The sequence below is a fragment of the Meriones unguiculatus genome, chromosome 12 (genome assembly GCF_030254825.1).
Source record: "Meriones unguiculatus strain TT.TT164.6M chromosome 12, Bangor_MerUng_6.1, whole genome shotgun sequence".
Lineage (NCBI taxonomy): Eukaryota > Metazoa > Chordata > Mammalia > Rodentia > Muridae > Meriones > Meriones unguiculatus.
Window position 1 is genome coordinate 67750324 of NC_083360.1, and position 15111 is coordinate 67765434.

The window sequence follows — 15111 nt, forward strand, 5'->3', positions numbered from 1 at the left end:
GATGCACACTGTCTTCCTTCCTCCATGTGTCCTGCAGAACTCAAAGGGCTGGTGGGGATAGAGGCCCTGGGCTGTTGAACTATGCTCCTGCAAAACCACAGATCTTTTTTTTAATTAAATTTTTATTTTTTATATTAATTGCAGTTTATTTACTTTATCAGTATCCCAGCTGTAGCCTCCTCCTTCATTCCCTCCCAAATTCACCCTCCCTCCCTCATCTCCTCCCTGCTCCTCTCTAAGTCCACTGATAGGGGAAGTCCTCCTCCCCTTCCTTCTGATTCTAGCTTATCAGGTCTCTTCAGGCCTGGCTGCAATGTCCTCTCAAGGCTGGTCCTCCCTCAGGGGAGGGAGGGGGATATCAAGGAGCCAGCCACTGAGTTCATGTCAGAAACAGTCCCTGTTCCCCTTACTAGGGTACTCACTTGGATGCTGAGCTACCATGGGCTACATCCGAGCAGGGGTTCTAGGTTATATCCATACATGGTCCTTCATTGGAGAATTAGTTCCAGAAAAGAATCCTGTGCCCAGACATATTTGGTCCTTGTGAAGCTCCTGTCCTCTCCAGGTCTTACTAACTCCCCCTTCTTTCATGATTCCCTGCACTCTGCCCAAGGTTTGGTTACGAGTCTCAGCATCTGCTTTGATACACTGCTAGGTAGTGTCTTTCAGAGGCCCTCTATGGTAAGCTCCTGTCCTGTTTCTTGTTTTCTCCTACTTCCAATGTCCATCCCATTTGTCTTTCTAAGTCGAGGATTGATCATCTTACTCCAGGTCCTCTTTCTTGTTTATTTTCTTTAAGTGTACAGATTTTAGTATGTTCATCCTATCTTACAGGTCTAGTATCCACTTATAAGTGAGTATACCTTTTGTGTCTTTCTACTTCTGGGATACCTCACTCAGGATGATCTTTTCTAAAGAAGTTAAAAAGCAACAAATCAAGCAATCCAATTAAAAAATGGGGTATAGAGCTAAACAGAGAATTCTCTGTAGAAGAATACAGAATGGCAGAGAAACACTTAAAGAAATGCTCAACATCCTTAACCATCAGGGTGATGCAAATCAAAACGATCCTGAGATTTCACCTTATACCCATTAGAATGGCTAAGATAAAAAACTCAAGTGACAACACATGCTGGAGAGGATGTGGAGAAAGGGGAACCCTCCTCCATTGCTGGTGGGAATGTAAACTGGTACAACCACTCTGGAAATCAATCTGGCACTTTCTCAGACTATTAGTAACTTCCTCAACATCCAGCTATACCACACCTAGGCATATATCCAAAAGTTGCTCAAGTACACAACAAGGATATTTGTTCAACCATGTTTGTAGCAGCTTTATTTGTAATAGCCAGAACCTGGAAACAACACAGATGTCCATCAACTGAGGAATGGATGCAGAAATTGTGGTAAATTTACACAGTGGAATATTATTCAGCCATTAAAAACAAGGAAACCATGAAATTTGCAGGCAGATGGTGGGATCTAGAAAAACCACAGATTTTGTTCCATTAGAATTGAGAACTAGGCTATTCTTCACCAATCAAGAGTGATCTTGGCTGGAACAGAGCTTTTCTTAAACCAAGTGGCACGTTCCTCTGTGGAAGAGGTTATCTGATCTCTTGAAGTCTCAGATCCAAAGGCAGTCACAAACCCGTGCGTTTACCCAGTTCATTGTTGCTGGTAGCAGCAGGCAGAGCAGCAGGTGGAGACTCTTCTGTGGGTTCAGAAGATACCCGCATTCCTAGCTCAAGGCTGGTTTGCTCAGTTGCACGATGCAGTCCAAATGTTTTCCTTAATCATCAGAAACTGTGAGCTTGGTTGTGAATAGCTCCTGAGGAGACTACAGAAAGACTCCTCCTTCTCCAGAGAACTTTGATTGTAGAAGACTTGAGGGAAAGGACACACAGTGACCATTTTGTACCCGTGCAGCCGATTGGCTAAACGTTGGTTCAGAAGACATGAACGCTGAGGACATGAACCTGAGAGGATTTTCCCTCCCTCGGATGAGAAGTGAAGGAAATGGAATCCTCCAGACTGACGTAGGTTTTTCTGGGGAAAAGCCTGTTTTAGTGTGGAGGAAATTCTGCCAGGAAACAAAACTCTACAGAGTTACCAGAGTTAGACTCAGATTGTTCTTTGCAGGCCATGGCCGGTAGGTGGCGATCTTCACCCCAAAAATATTCATCAGCTTTGAAGAGTGTTTGCTTTTTTCCTTCTTTTCTTACTTCTTTCCTTTCTTTCTTCCTTCTTATTTTCTCTTCTTTCTTCCTTTCTTCTTTTATCTTTCCTTTTCTCTCCTTCCTTTTTCTTCTATCATTCATTCCTTTTCTCTTCTTTTTTCCTTTTTTCCTGTTTTCTGTTACCTTTCCACTTTCCCTCCTTTCTTTCTTTTTTCTTCCGTCATTCTTAATTTCCTTTTCTCTTTCTTTTTGCCTCTATTTTTCCTCTTTCTTTGTTGTTTTCCACTTCCTTTTTCTCTCTCTTTCTCTCTTTTGCCACAGTCAGCATTAGTTGTTAGAAGATCATTCTCTAAGTTCCAAAAGTAGAAGGAAATTTCTTCACATGAGGTTCCTTATAAACCTTGAATGACTCCATTTTTTGTTTCAAATGGTGATTACACTTTTTCAGAAAAATAATTACAGGCAGAAATCAAGATGTAAGAGAATGCAGGTATACAGTGAGAAGAGCTGTTTAATATGTAATGAATGAGGGGAACAAAGGGGCTTTCTGCGTCAAAGAGGAAAATCAAGGGTGATGAGAATGAAAGATGGGTTCTGGGAAAGCAGGTAGGTAAGGGGAGAATGCCAGAAAGAAAGCTGTGTGTGAGCACACATTTGCGTCATTTTATAAAGTATGTTCTGCTATTATACAGCGCATCGTCATACTACACGTTTATCTGCAATTCCAGTTTCAGTTTTGGTGTAGCCACTTAAAATATACAATACAGATATTTACAAACATAAGGTATTTGCGAGACATCAATATCTTATTGAACATTGAATATGAGATTAATCTTCAGTGTCCAGTGTGTCTAATGCACAGACAGATGCTCGGGCAATTCTGACAGGCAAGTGTTTTCAGTGCTTCGGTGCCTGTACTTCTCCATTTGCTCTTTCGTCTTTCTGTCTTTCTTTGAGTTATTGGCTTGAGGGTAGAAGTCTCCACTTCTGTTTTGTTTCTCTTTTCTACTTTCCTAGAAAGGAAACTCTGTTCTTGTTTTGTGGCACTGAACCAGAAAAAGTGATGTCATTAGAAATGAAAGATAAAGAAAGGAACTTATGTGTCATCCAAAGACAAAGCAATAGCAACAGTTTTAGCTGTTCAAATAAAATAGACAAGATATATTTTGAATAAAGTAGTATTATAAAATGATCTTTCAAGTAATATTTTGGTTTAACAATGTTTCTCTCAGAAGTTTCAGTTTGTTTTTTTTATTTTCTTTTTTTATTGTTTGTTATTATTAGTTACATTTTATTAACTCTGTATCCCAGCTGTATCCCGCTCCCTTATTCCTTCCCAATCCCATCCTCCCTCCCTCAGCTTCTCCTTGCCCCTTTCCAAGTCCACGGATTGGGGGATTGGGGAGGACCTCCTCCCCTTTCGTCTGGCCCTGTTTTATCAGGTATCCAGAAGTTTCCGTTTTAAACTATATGTGGAACCATGAAGCTACCAAAGGATAAAAGCAATTTTATATTCATAGTGTCACAATACCTGATTTCAAATAACAGCTATACAGCTAATAAAGTGTTGCTGCACAGAACCCACTTGCAGTCTATGCCAATAAAGAGAGAGCCACAACTGGTCATTGAGCAGAAATAAAAGGGTGATTTCTAGCCTCAAAAGTAATTGAAGAATAGGGAGTAGAAGAATGGTATGAGCTAGAGGGGGTGCATTACTACAGCAAAAAACAAACAAAAAAAAAGTATTTTGGGGCACAACATGTCAACATGTTAGTTGCAAAAATGACCTAAGAATGGCTATGACTGAGTGATCAAGACCAAGCCAGATAAATATCCCATCTTGGAAAATGGAGGCTATTTCATTTATAGTTGAAAAACTATGGCAACTGATGCCTGCTGGAAAAGAGAGATTCAGTTATCTATGGGGATAGGGCCCCAGAGAGGGGCTACCCTTTCTCCAAGACATGCCACTGTACTATGCACAACTAGAAGAGCTCAAATGAAGGAGCAAAAGCTGTTGTTGTTGTGGGTCATGGTGGGAGTAGAGAAGGAGGAGGAGGACTCTGTGGAGGAGGAGGAGGAGGAAGATGACAATGATGAAAAAAGAGCAGAAAAAGAATAAGTAATGAAGGAAAAGGAGAAAAACTCATGAAACAGAGAAGAAACAGTGCTGTCTGAAACGATTAATTTCAGAGTCATTTCATTTCCGTAGTGGGATTTATTCCAAGGATTGGTTCTTGAGGCTATTATGATTAGGGTTTATTGCCAGGTTGTTCTTAATATATTTGTCTGTGCCATAAATTCAGGCTAATTGTTTTTCTTTATCTATTTTGTATTGCTGTACATGATCTCACTTATACTTAGAACCCAAAACAGCTAAACTCATTGAAATTGAGAGTAGATGACAGGTTCCAGAGGTCAGGGAAGTCAAACAAAAGATTAACTTAGGTAATATTAGGTCAAAGAAGACGAAGACACAATGTGAGCAAGATTCTCTGGCTTTCCACTGCACAGAATGCTGACTATCCATCCAGAAGAATACTATAAACTGGAGAGAGGTAGAGGAAACGCTTCCAGGGATTTTAAACACTGTGTGGCATATCGAGTCAGATTTTTGGATACTGTTTATCTGTTTGATTTTTATGGTGCAGAGTATAATGTTAAAACAGTGGAAAAATTTAAAGAGATACTGAATTAACTAATGAAAAGTGTTTTGTAAAATAAGTTTATTTGAATACAAAATAATTTACATACATAAGGTAACTACATTTTACTACATTAAAGAAAAATTAAGACAGCAAAATTTAACATAAACACCACAAAGATTTAATATAAATAAGACAGCAAGATTTAACATACATAATAAATTATATAAATAGTAAAATAATCAATAAATAAATACAAAAATAATAAGACCATGGATAAAGAAACAAATGCTTTTTCATATACAAAATGTTTGCTCTGTTTCGCTGAAACATCTAGTCAGGATGATTATATTCATCCCAAAATGAATGAGAGTTTTAAAGGCAGCTCATGAAGCGAGATAGAGCGTCCTAGTCCAGCACAGTCCTCTCCTCTTTGGCTCAGGACTCAGTCCTCCTCCTCTCTCCGTCTGGCCAGCCAGTGGGCTGAGGAAGACAGGGCTCTCCACACTTGTGCTCTGACCACCTCCCAGGCACAGGGGCTGCGTTTCTTCTCTCTCAGGTAGACAGTGATCCTGTGGAAGTACTTCCTCACAGCCTCCACGGGGTCCTCCTGGGTCAGGGGAGATTCCTGCACCCCGACCTGCTGCCTCAGACAGACCTGCAGGTCCTGGAGCTGCTGGTGGAGGCCGCTGCAGAATGTGTCTAGGAGGGTTGTCTCCCAAGCAGAAGAGGAGTCCTTTGAGCTGAAGAGGCTCAGGACCTGCTGGGTCAGCTCATTCAGGACAGGGATGGCTTGAGTCTTCTGGATCTGCTGGACATTCTCCTTCTCCAGAGGGAATCCAAAGTCCTTTCTGTCCTTGAGGCAGGAGACAGGGGAGAGTCTCCTCATTTGTGCCAGGAGTGTCAAGGCTCTCTTGTTCCTGAGGTTATGTGTGTGAGGCAGGTCACATCCTAGAGAGCAGGTTGACCAGCAGCTCAGCACCACCAGGACCGTCAGGAAGACACAGGGCTTCGACATTGTGGATGTTGCAGACGCTGCTCGTCCTCTGGGCTCTGTGGTCCTGAACCTTCCCCTCTAGGTTCTCTGAAGCCCATCCTGTGTGGATGTGTCTTTAAATAGGGGAAATAATAGTTTTCACTTTCTGAAAGCTACCCCACTTTCTTTAACACATTATCTGGTTTTGTCTGGGCATTTTTCTAAACCATTTTGATTTTCATTCTTGCTTCCTCTTTCACATCTTCCCTCTGAATGCTGTTTTACAGGTTTTCTTTTTCTAATTCGAATTTTTGTTAATATTACAACAGAGATAAAAAGTTTTTGTTTGAAATTTATGTGCCTATTTTGAAGACAGAATTTTCTGTAAAAATTTTATAACTGTTATGGCAATACAATTGTTTTTTATTTATATCAAGTATAAAAATATTTAATTTATAATTCAAAGTATGATGCAAAATTTTCTAAGTTAAATTTTGTTGAAGTACTGGTATACCTTAAAATTTTCCAATATTTAAAGCAGTAAAATGATTTCTTCAAATTGCTTTCATTATGTATAATATAAATTGATATAAAGGTTCAATGTAATCATCACTGTATATTAGATATCAAATTATTGTCATGTTGTACTGAGGGCTTAATATGTGATAGACTTGCTGTTCAAGCCTGTTGACTGAGTTGGATTACTGGAACCCAGGGTGTGCCCGGAGGACCAACACCTGACAGGTGACCTCCATCCACAGCACTCACCGTGTAACTTGTAGCTTGTGTGTGATCTCTCTGTCTCTCATCTGTGTATTTCTGTCTCTCTTTCTCTCATTTTCTCATCGGTGTATCTGTCTCTCTCAGAGGCATAACTACACTTTCACACACTCACTCATTCTTGACAAAGGCCCCTCATTTGTGCTTTGAAGCTGTCCCTGCATTTTCCTTTGACACTGAATTCTTCAGTTCTAAGATTTACGACTCTGTCTTTATATCATCTCTTTACTGATTTTCTCTTTCATTGCCTGGGTTTCCCTGATTTAATTGGTTGTATCTGTACACAATCTTGTAGCTCCTTGTGTCTCTGAGCACCGATTTCAAAACTTTTGTCAAGGATTTCAGCACTTTGCTTTTACTCTCTGATAAATATCTGCTCTTGCTCTTTCATGATTCTATAGCACCTTACGATTGAAATGTAGATTAATCTATAATCCCAACTGAAAATCACTAATACCACACTATGAGAGACCCCCATTTTTCCTCCTTTCTCTTTGTGTCATTTAACATGGTCAAGCACAATTTGTCATTTTTTTTCTTCCGTTCCAATCAACTGAAGAGTCAGAAACTGTTTTTCTTCCTCATTTTATTTTTTCTTTATCAAAGAGTAACATCCCCCCTTTATTCCAGATCTATTTCAATATCCATATTTGTCAGCTTTCTTTTCTGACAGACACTATATCAATGAGTTTTTCATACAGAAATCCTGTAAATATTTGGAGATTTATTAATAAGTAACACAGGCACTGGGGAGATTACCAGTCAGTAAGTTCAGAAATGCCTGATGGTTTTCCAGCACAGGTGTCCACGCCTGTAATCCTGACACTGAGGAGGACACACAGACATGTACATGGAGCACTGTATTATTCAGGCCACACTCTATGCACATGCAAATGCAAACACACAAGCATGGCTATGAGAGCGCTTTCATATTCTAAAACGATATAACAAGTGTATGTTGGGCTTAGTTAAAATTAACATTGTTTATAATTACTAATTGAGTGCAAAGCCTACAGCGATACTGAATACAAAGAGGACTGGTGCAGGCCTCGCCATCTTCTGTTTTACAGTGCAGAACGACAGCAATAGAGTCAGCATGGCATTGGAATTAAAGCATGCATTTGCTCAGTGGAATAGAGCTGAAGACACAGGCAGAAGTCCTCACACCACTGACCTCTCATTTTTAAGAAAGAATACAAAACTAAACAGTGGAAATTAAGAGACTATCTTCAACAAATGGCTCTCGTCTCGTTCCTTCCTTCCTTCCTTTCTTCTCTCTCTCTTTTTTTTCCTTCCTTCTTTTAATTACTCTTTCTTCCTCTCACTTTTATCTTTCTTTTTTCTTTCTTTCTTCCTTTCTCACTTTTTCTACTTTTCCTTTTTTCTTCCTCTCTCATTCTTTTCATTTCTTTCTCTTTCCTTTTTTTCTTTCTTTTCTTTGACATGGATAGCATTTAGTCATTAAAAGAACATTATCAACGTTCCAAAATAGGAAAAAAGTCTCTCACATTAATTTCTTACAAACCTTGAACTGCTTCATTTTTGGTTTCCACTGGTGCCTATATATTTTCAGAAAAAAAAAATCCAGGCAGAAATCAAGATGCAATGCAATGCAGTTGGACAGTGAGCAGAGTGGTCAGTATGCAGCAAATGAGGAGATCACACTGGGGCTTCCTGCATCAGGGAGTGGGAAACAAGGGCTGTGAGACTGAAAACTGGGTGTCTGGGGAAGCAAGCAGGGAGTGGGAGTCTATCAGAAGGGAAGCTGTGTATGTGCACATGTGTCCATAATTATATATATTGTGTATTGCTGTTATACAGTCTGTCCTGTTCAGTATATAAGTTTACCTGTCGTTCCACTTTCAGTTTTCATCTAGGAAACACACACACACACACACACACACACACACACACACATATATATATATACACACAGAGAGAATACAGATATACACAAACATAAGGTGTTATGCAGCCATCAATCTCTCATTGAACACTGAATCTGAGATTACCCTTCAGTCTTCAGTGTGTCTAGCGCACAGCTGCTCATGCAGTTCTGACAGACAGCATCTGCTCTCGGTGCTTCAACTGTCTGTACGTTTCCATTTACTCTTTCATCTTTCCTTGAGGTATGGTTTCATGGTAGAAGTCCCCACTTTCATTTTATTTCTTTTCTACTTTCCTAGAAAGAAACTTCTGACATTGGATGATGTAACTGAACCAAATGAGATGTCATCGGCAATGAAAGGTAAAGAAAAGAAGTTTAATCCAAATAACAAAGTAATACCAACAGTGTCAGCATCTACGATAAAATAGACAAGACCTATGGTCACTAAATAAAATGATATTATGAAAGTGCCTATATTTTCAAGTGACTTTCAGGTTCAATACAATCCAAATAAAACTTTCAATAATGTTTCTCTCACTTTGAAAACATACATAGAATCATGAATATAGAAAAGAATGAAAATCAGTGTTATAGTTCTGTAGTGTCATAATTCCTGATTTAAAATTATGTCTACACATCTGGTAGAGGGTTACTGCCCTGGACAACCATCACCACAGAACCCTCTTGCTGTCCAAGCCAATAAACAGAGACACTTGCAACTGTTCACTGAGCAGAAAATAAAAGGCTGATTTGCTGACCTGGAGGATCATTGTAGAAGAGGAAACGAAAGAATGGGAAGAGCCAGGAGTAGATGAAACTACAGTGAAGAGTGTTCTTGGACACAACAGGTTAGTTGCACAAATGGCCTAAAATTAGCTATGATGGAATGAACAAGACTAAGCCAGCAAAAATTCCATCTTGGAAAATGGAGGCAGTGTGGCCTGTAGCTGAGAAACTATGGCAACAGACGGCTGCTGGAGAGAGAGATTCCCTTATCCTCGGGGATGGGGCTCCTGAGAGAGGCTATTCATTCTCCAAGAAATGGTGCTGTACTGTGCACAAGTAGAAGACTGAGAAGAAGGAAGAGCAAAAGACAGAGGAGGAGGAGATGGAGAAGAAAAAAGAGTAGAAGCAGGAGAAGCAGAAGAATCAGAAGAGAGGAAAATAAGGAGCAAAGCCCATAAAACTGAGAGGAAATAGCAATGTTTGAAATGACTAATTTTAGAGGCAGTTCACTCCCCTGGTGGGCTTCCTCCAAGGGCTGGTTCTTGAGGCTATTCTGAATGAGGTTGTTTCCCAGATTGTTCTTGGTATATTTGTATGTGCTGTAAAGGGTGGTAGTCATTTTTCTTGATCTATTTTGTATTGCTCTACACGGTCTCACTCACATCTAGAACCCAAAAGAGTTGAACTCATCAAAGGCGCCAGAAGTCATGGAAGTCAGATGGAAGACTAATCTGGGGAATATTAGGCCAAAGAGAACTAAGAGACAATGTGACAGGGCAAGATTCTCTGCATTCCACTGCACAGCATGCTGGGATACCTGCAGAATACTGTAAACTGGAGAGAAGTTGAAGGGAGGCAGTAGGATTGTCTAAACATTTTGCAGTGTACTGTGTATCCAATCTGTTTCTGGATACTGTTTATTTATTTAACTTTTATGGTACCAATTATACTGTTGACAATATTTGAATATTTTGAAGAGATAGCAAAGTTACTAACAAGAAGTGACTATAAAAGAATTTTATTTATTTGAATATAAAATAATTAATAAATATTTAGAAAAATTTTATAAAGAAATATTAAGCTTTGGTACATCAAAGAAAAATAAGAAAACAAGAATTAACATGAATACTTAAATTATGTTAGTATTAAAATAAATAAATAAAGAAATAAATAGTTATGTGCAAATGGACACAGAATCAAATGCTTTTACATATAGACAAAATTTTTTCTGTTCTGCTGAAACGTCTAGGTAGGTTGATTATATTCATCCCAAAATGAATGAGAGTTTTAAAGGAAGCTCATGAAGCGAGATAGAGTGTCCTAGTCCAGCACAGTCCTCTCCACTTTGGCTCAGGACTCAGTCCTCCTCATCTCTCCGTCTGGCCAGCCAGTGGGCTGAGGAAGACAGGGCTCTCCACACTTGTACTCTGACCACCTCCCAGGCACAGGGGCTGCGTTTCTTCTCTCTCAGGTAGACAGTGATCCTGTCGAAGTACTTCCTCACAGCCTCCACGGGGTCCTCCTGGGTCAGGGGAGATTCCTGCACCCCGACCTGCTGCCTCAGACAGGCCTGCAGGTCCTTGAGCTGCAGGAGGAGGCCGGTGCAGAATGTGTCTAGGAGGGTTGTCTTCCAAGGAGAAGAGGAGTCCTTTTGGCAGAAGAGGCTCAGGACCTGCTGGGTCAGCTCATTCAGGACAGGGATGGCTTGGGTCTCCTGGATCTGCTGGATATTCTCCTTCTCCAGAGGGAATCCAAAGTCCTTTCTGTCCTTGAGGCAGGAGACAGGGGAGAGTCTCCTCATTTGTTCCAGGAGTGTCAAGGCACTGTTGTTCTTCAGGTTATGTGTGTGAGGCAGGTCACATCCTAGAGAGCAGGTTGACCAGTAGCTCAGCACCACCAGGACCGTCAAAAAGGCACAGGGCTTCGACATTGTGAATGTTGCAGATGCTGCTGGTCCTCTGGGCTGTGTGGTCCTGAACCTTCCCCTCTAGGTTCTCTGAAGCCTGTCCTTTGTGCATGTGTCTTAAATAGGGGAAAAAATAGTTTTCATTTTCTGAATGCCTTTCCCTTACTTTCTAATATCTTTTCACTTTCTTTAACTAATTTTCTGCTTGTGTCTGGGCATTTTTATACCATTTTTGTTTTCATGATTGCTTCCTCTTTCACTACTGCCTTCCAAAAGTTGTTTTAAGGGTTCTCTTTTTCTGATCAGAATTGGCATTAATTATTAAAAAACAGATATTTGTTTCACATTTACACATTTAGTATAAAGACAAAATTTTTGTAAATTGTCCTATAAAGGTTATTGGTGATGCAAAGTTGTTTAAATTTAAACATGTAAAAATAGTGCTGTCCTTTAACTTTTTTCTATATTTGAAGTTCTCTGATTGAGTTATCAACTGTAGTATAAATATATATAAAAGGATAATTTAGTCATCATTGTATACTAATTATTTTTCCAGTGATTTTAAGCCATCATGAGGGTACCATGTGTACAACAGCTTCCCGTTGAAGCTTGATGAGTTCAGTCTATTTTCTTGAACCCACGTTTACATCAAGAAACCCACAACTGTAACATGGCTCCTAGCACAAATTTACAAGTTGGCAAAGTGTTCATGCTTTCTCTCCCCCCATCTCTCCATCATGTACAAAATTACACATTCACACACTCACTCATTTGTGACAACACCTCATGTGTGTTTTAATTCTCTAACTGAGTTTTCTTTTGATATTTTGAATATTTCGATTCAAAGACTTCTTTCTGTTTTGCCTCATAGTGCCTCTCCACTGATTTTTCTTTTCCATGGATAGAGAGCTTCCTATCTAGCTCTACCACTCCTGCATATATCTAAAATATGTTCAAGTACACAACAAGGACATTAGTTCATCCATGTTTCTAGCAGGTTTATTCGTAATAGTCAGAACATGGAAAAAACACAGATGCCCCTCAGAGGAGGAATGGATACAGAAATGGTGGTACAATTACACAATGGAATAGTACTCAGCAGTTAAAAACAAGGAAATCATGGAAATTTACAGGCAAATTTAAAAACAAGGAAATCATGAAATTTGCAGGCAAAATGGTGGGATTTAGAAAAGATCATCCTGAGAGACGTATCCCAGAAGCAGAAAGACACACACAGTATATACTCTCTTATAAGTGGATACTAGACATATAATATAGGATGAACATACACAAATGAACACCTAGAGAAGCTGAGCTGGCAGGAACTGGGTAAGATGATCAATCCTCACTCACAAAGGCAAACTGACATAGGAAGAAGGAGAAAACAAGAAACAGCATTTTTTCATTTTATCTGTTATATTTTTACATGATCTTGTGTCTAGCTGTGTCTCTGACTATTGCTTTGAAATCTTTTCAAGCATATTAACACTTTTCTTCTTCCCCGAAATCTGTCACTCTCTGTCATTTTCATGACTCGAGAGCACCTTACAAATGAAATATAGGTTGATTTATAATCCCACCTTACTCTTCTTTGCAAGACTGTGTCTGCTGAGAGATCCTTATTTTCTTTCCTTCTTCGAGTCACTTAACTTGGTTGAACACCAAGCACAGCAAGTCACATTCTTCCATCCCAGTAAACCGAATAACCGGAAAGTTGTGTTACTTATTCACTTCCTTAAGCAATCAGTACAATCGTCTCTTTAGGTTCTGCATCAATATCAGAGTCTGACAATTCTCTTTTTCTGAAAATCACAATTGCTATTAATTTATCATACACAAATATTGTAAATTTTGTATCCTTACTTATTATTAAATAAAATACCCACTAGGGATATTTTCAGTCAGGAACATGCTTGCAGTAAATGCACAAATAATTGATCGATTGCCCATAAGCCATGTAAAAGCTAGTAAAAGAATACATGCCTGTAATCATGACACTGAGGAGAAGACACAGTCATTTACGTGGAGTGCTGTATGAGTCAGTGTTCTCTAGAGTAACATTGATAGACAGAGTCCCTCTCTCACTCTCTCTCTCTATGTACATATACATATATATGTGTAGGAAGTATTAGAGTTACTTCTAGGCTGTGGGCCAGCTAATCCAAAAAGCATTGTTAACTTATGGAAGGTCCAAAAATCCAGTAACTTTTCATCCTACAAGGCTGGATATCTTAGTTGATATTCAGTATGTGCCAGAATGCAAAACAAGTAGGCTACAGAGCTAGTACAGGAATGGACTTGCTAGTGAGGGGAGAACATGCAGACCAACAGCAAAGCTTCCTTCATTTATCCTCCTATGCAGGCTTCCAGCAGAAGGTGGGGCCCACATTAGCAGTGAGTCTCCACACTTCATAGATTAGATTAATGCTGTATCTTCCCAACTTAAAAATTCTGATTGGCAGTGGATCTCCCAACCCCAATTTAAGCAAAACTCCCTCACAGCTGTGACCTTACACTGGGGCTTTCATTTCTTTCAGTTGTAGTCAAGTTGACAACAAGTAATAGCCACAACTACCTCAAAGGCCAGTCAGTCTCACCGCAGTGGTGAGTGCTAGCTTAAGGGAAAGGACTTGTCACAGAAAACGAGGTAGAAAGTGATGGGAGTAAAAGCCCAACATTGAAAGACATCTGGCCACACTGTATGCACATGGAAATGCAAACACACAGCATGTGTATGTAATGGGGTTGTTATAATTTGTATATTACAGAAGCCTAGTGATTTTTAAAAAGCATGTGAGTATAATAAAAACAGATAGTTGATTGTTGAAGTAAAATGGAAGAGCTTGACCTAAGTCCTCACACCTACTGACAGCTTGTTTTTTATACAGAGAATACACAATTACACACTGGAAATATGACAGCATCTTAAACAAATTGCATTGGTCCTACTGGATGGATCATTAGTTGACAGCTCACTTTTAAGAAGGAGTTGATAAAGCTCTAGGATTTCCATACATACAGATTCACACTGTCTTCGTCCCTCCAAGTGTCCAGCAGTACTCAGAGATGATGGGTGAAAAAGGGAATATGAAAAGGCAGAGAAACTCCTAAAGAAATGCTCGATGTCCTTAGTCATTCAGGAAATGCAAATTAAAACAACCTGAGATTCAACCTCACACACATCAGAATGGATAAAATAAAAAACTCAAGTGATGACACATTCAGAGAGGATGTGGAGAAAGGGGAACCCTCCTCCCATTGCTGGTGGGTATGCAACTTAGAGCAACCATTTTGGAAACCAATCTGTTACTTTCGTAGAAAATTAGGAATATGCTACATCAAGATCCAGCCATATTGCAACTAGGCATTTAGCCGAAAAATGCTCAAGTACACAACAAGGACATTTGCTCAACTGTGTTAATAGCAGCATTATTCAAAATAGCCAGAATCTGGAAACAACCTAGACACCCCCTCAATTAAACAATGGATGCAGAAATCGTGGTACATTTACACAATGGAATACTACTCAGCAATTAAAAACTAGGAAATTGTGAAAATTTCAGGCAAATGGTGGGAATTAGAAAAGATCATCCTGAATGAGTTAACCCAGAAGCAGAAAGACTCATATGGTATATACTCACTTATAAGTGGATATTAGCCATATAATAGAGAATAAACATACTAAAATCTATAGGCCCAAAGAAGCTAAACAACAAGGAGGACCGTAGGGAATATGCTTAATCCTCAGGATAGACATGGGAAGTTGGAGAAGACAGGGACCAGGACAGGAGCCTTCCAAGGGGACCTCTGAAGGACTCTACCCATCAGGATATTGATTGAAGGAGATACTGAAACTCATAGCCATTCTTTGGACAGAGTGCAGAAAACCTCATGGAATAAGAGTGAGATAGAAAGACCTGGAGGGATCAGGAACTCCACAAGAAGACCAGCACAGCCCAACCATCTGAGCCGAGGGGGGCCTGCAGAGAGTGATGCTCCAACCAAGGACC

At 39.7% G+C, this 15111-nt stretch overlaps 2 protein-coding genes and 1 long non-coding RNA gene across 3 annotated transcripts in view; 1 reads left to right on the forward strand and 2 right to left on the reverse strand.

The window, feature by feature from the left end:
* LOC132646826 (uncharacterized) overlaps positions 1-15111 on the forward strand; it is a 41080-nt gene that overhangs the window by 9879 nt on the left and 16090 nt on the right. The window contains exon 2 of the long non-coding RNA XR_009585149.1: positions 8768-8829. This is a non-coding gene — a long non-coding RNA (uncharacterized LOC132646826). The remainder of the gene's footprint in view (positions 1-8767; positions 8830-15111) is intronic.
* Positions 5007-5892, reverse strand: LOC132646742 (interferon alpha-1-like). Its single transcript, XM_060365237.1, has one exon. It carries the CDS (start codon positions 5841-5843, stop codon positions 5271-5273), a length of 573 nt encoding a protein of 190 aa, XP_060221220.1. The 5' UTR covers positions 5844-5892; the 3' UTR covers positions 5007-5270.
* On the reverse strand, positions 10553-11125 carry LOC110544619 (interferon alpha-1-like). The gene has a single exon (XM_021630527.1). It carries the CDS (start codon positions 11123-11125, stop codon positions 10553-10555), a length of 573 nt encoding a protein of 190 aa, XP_021486202.1.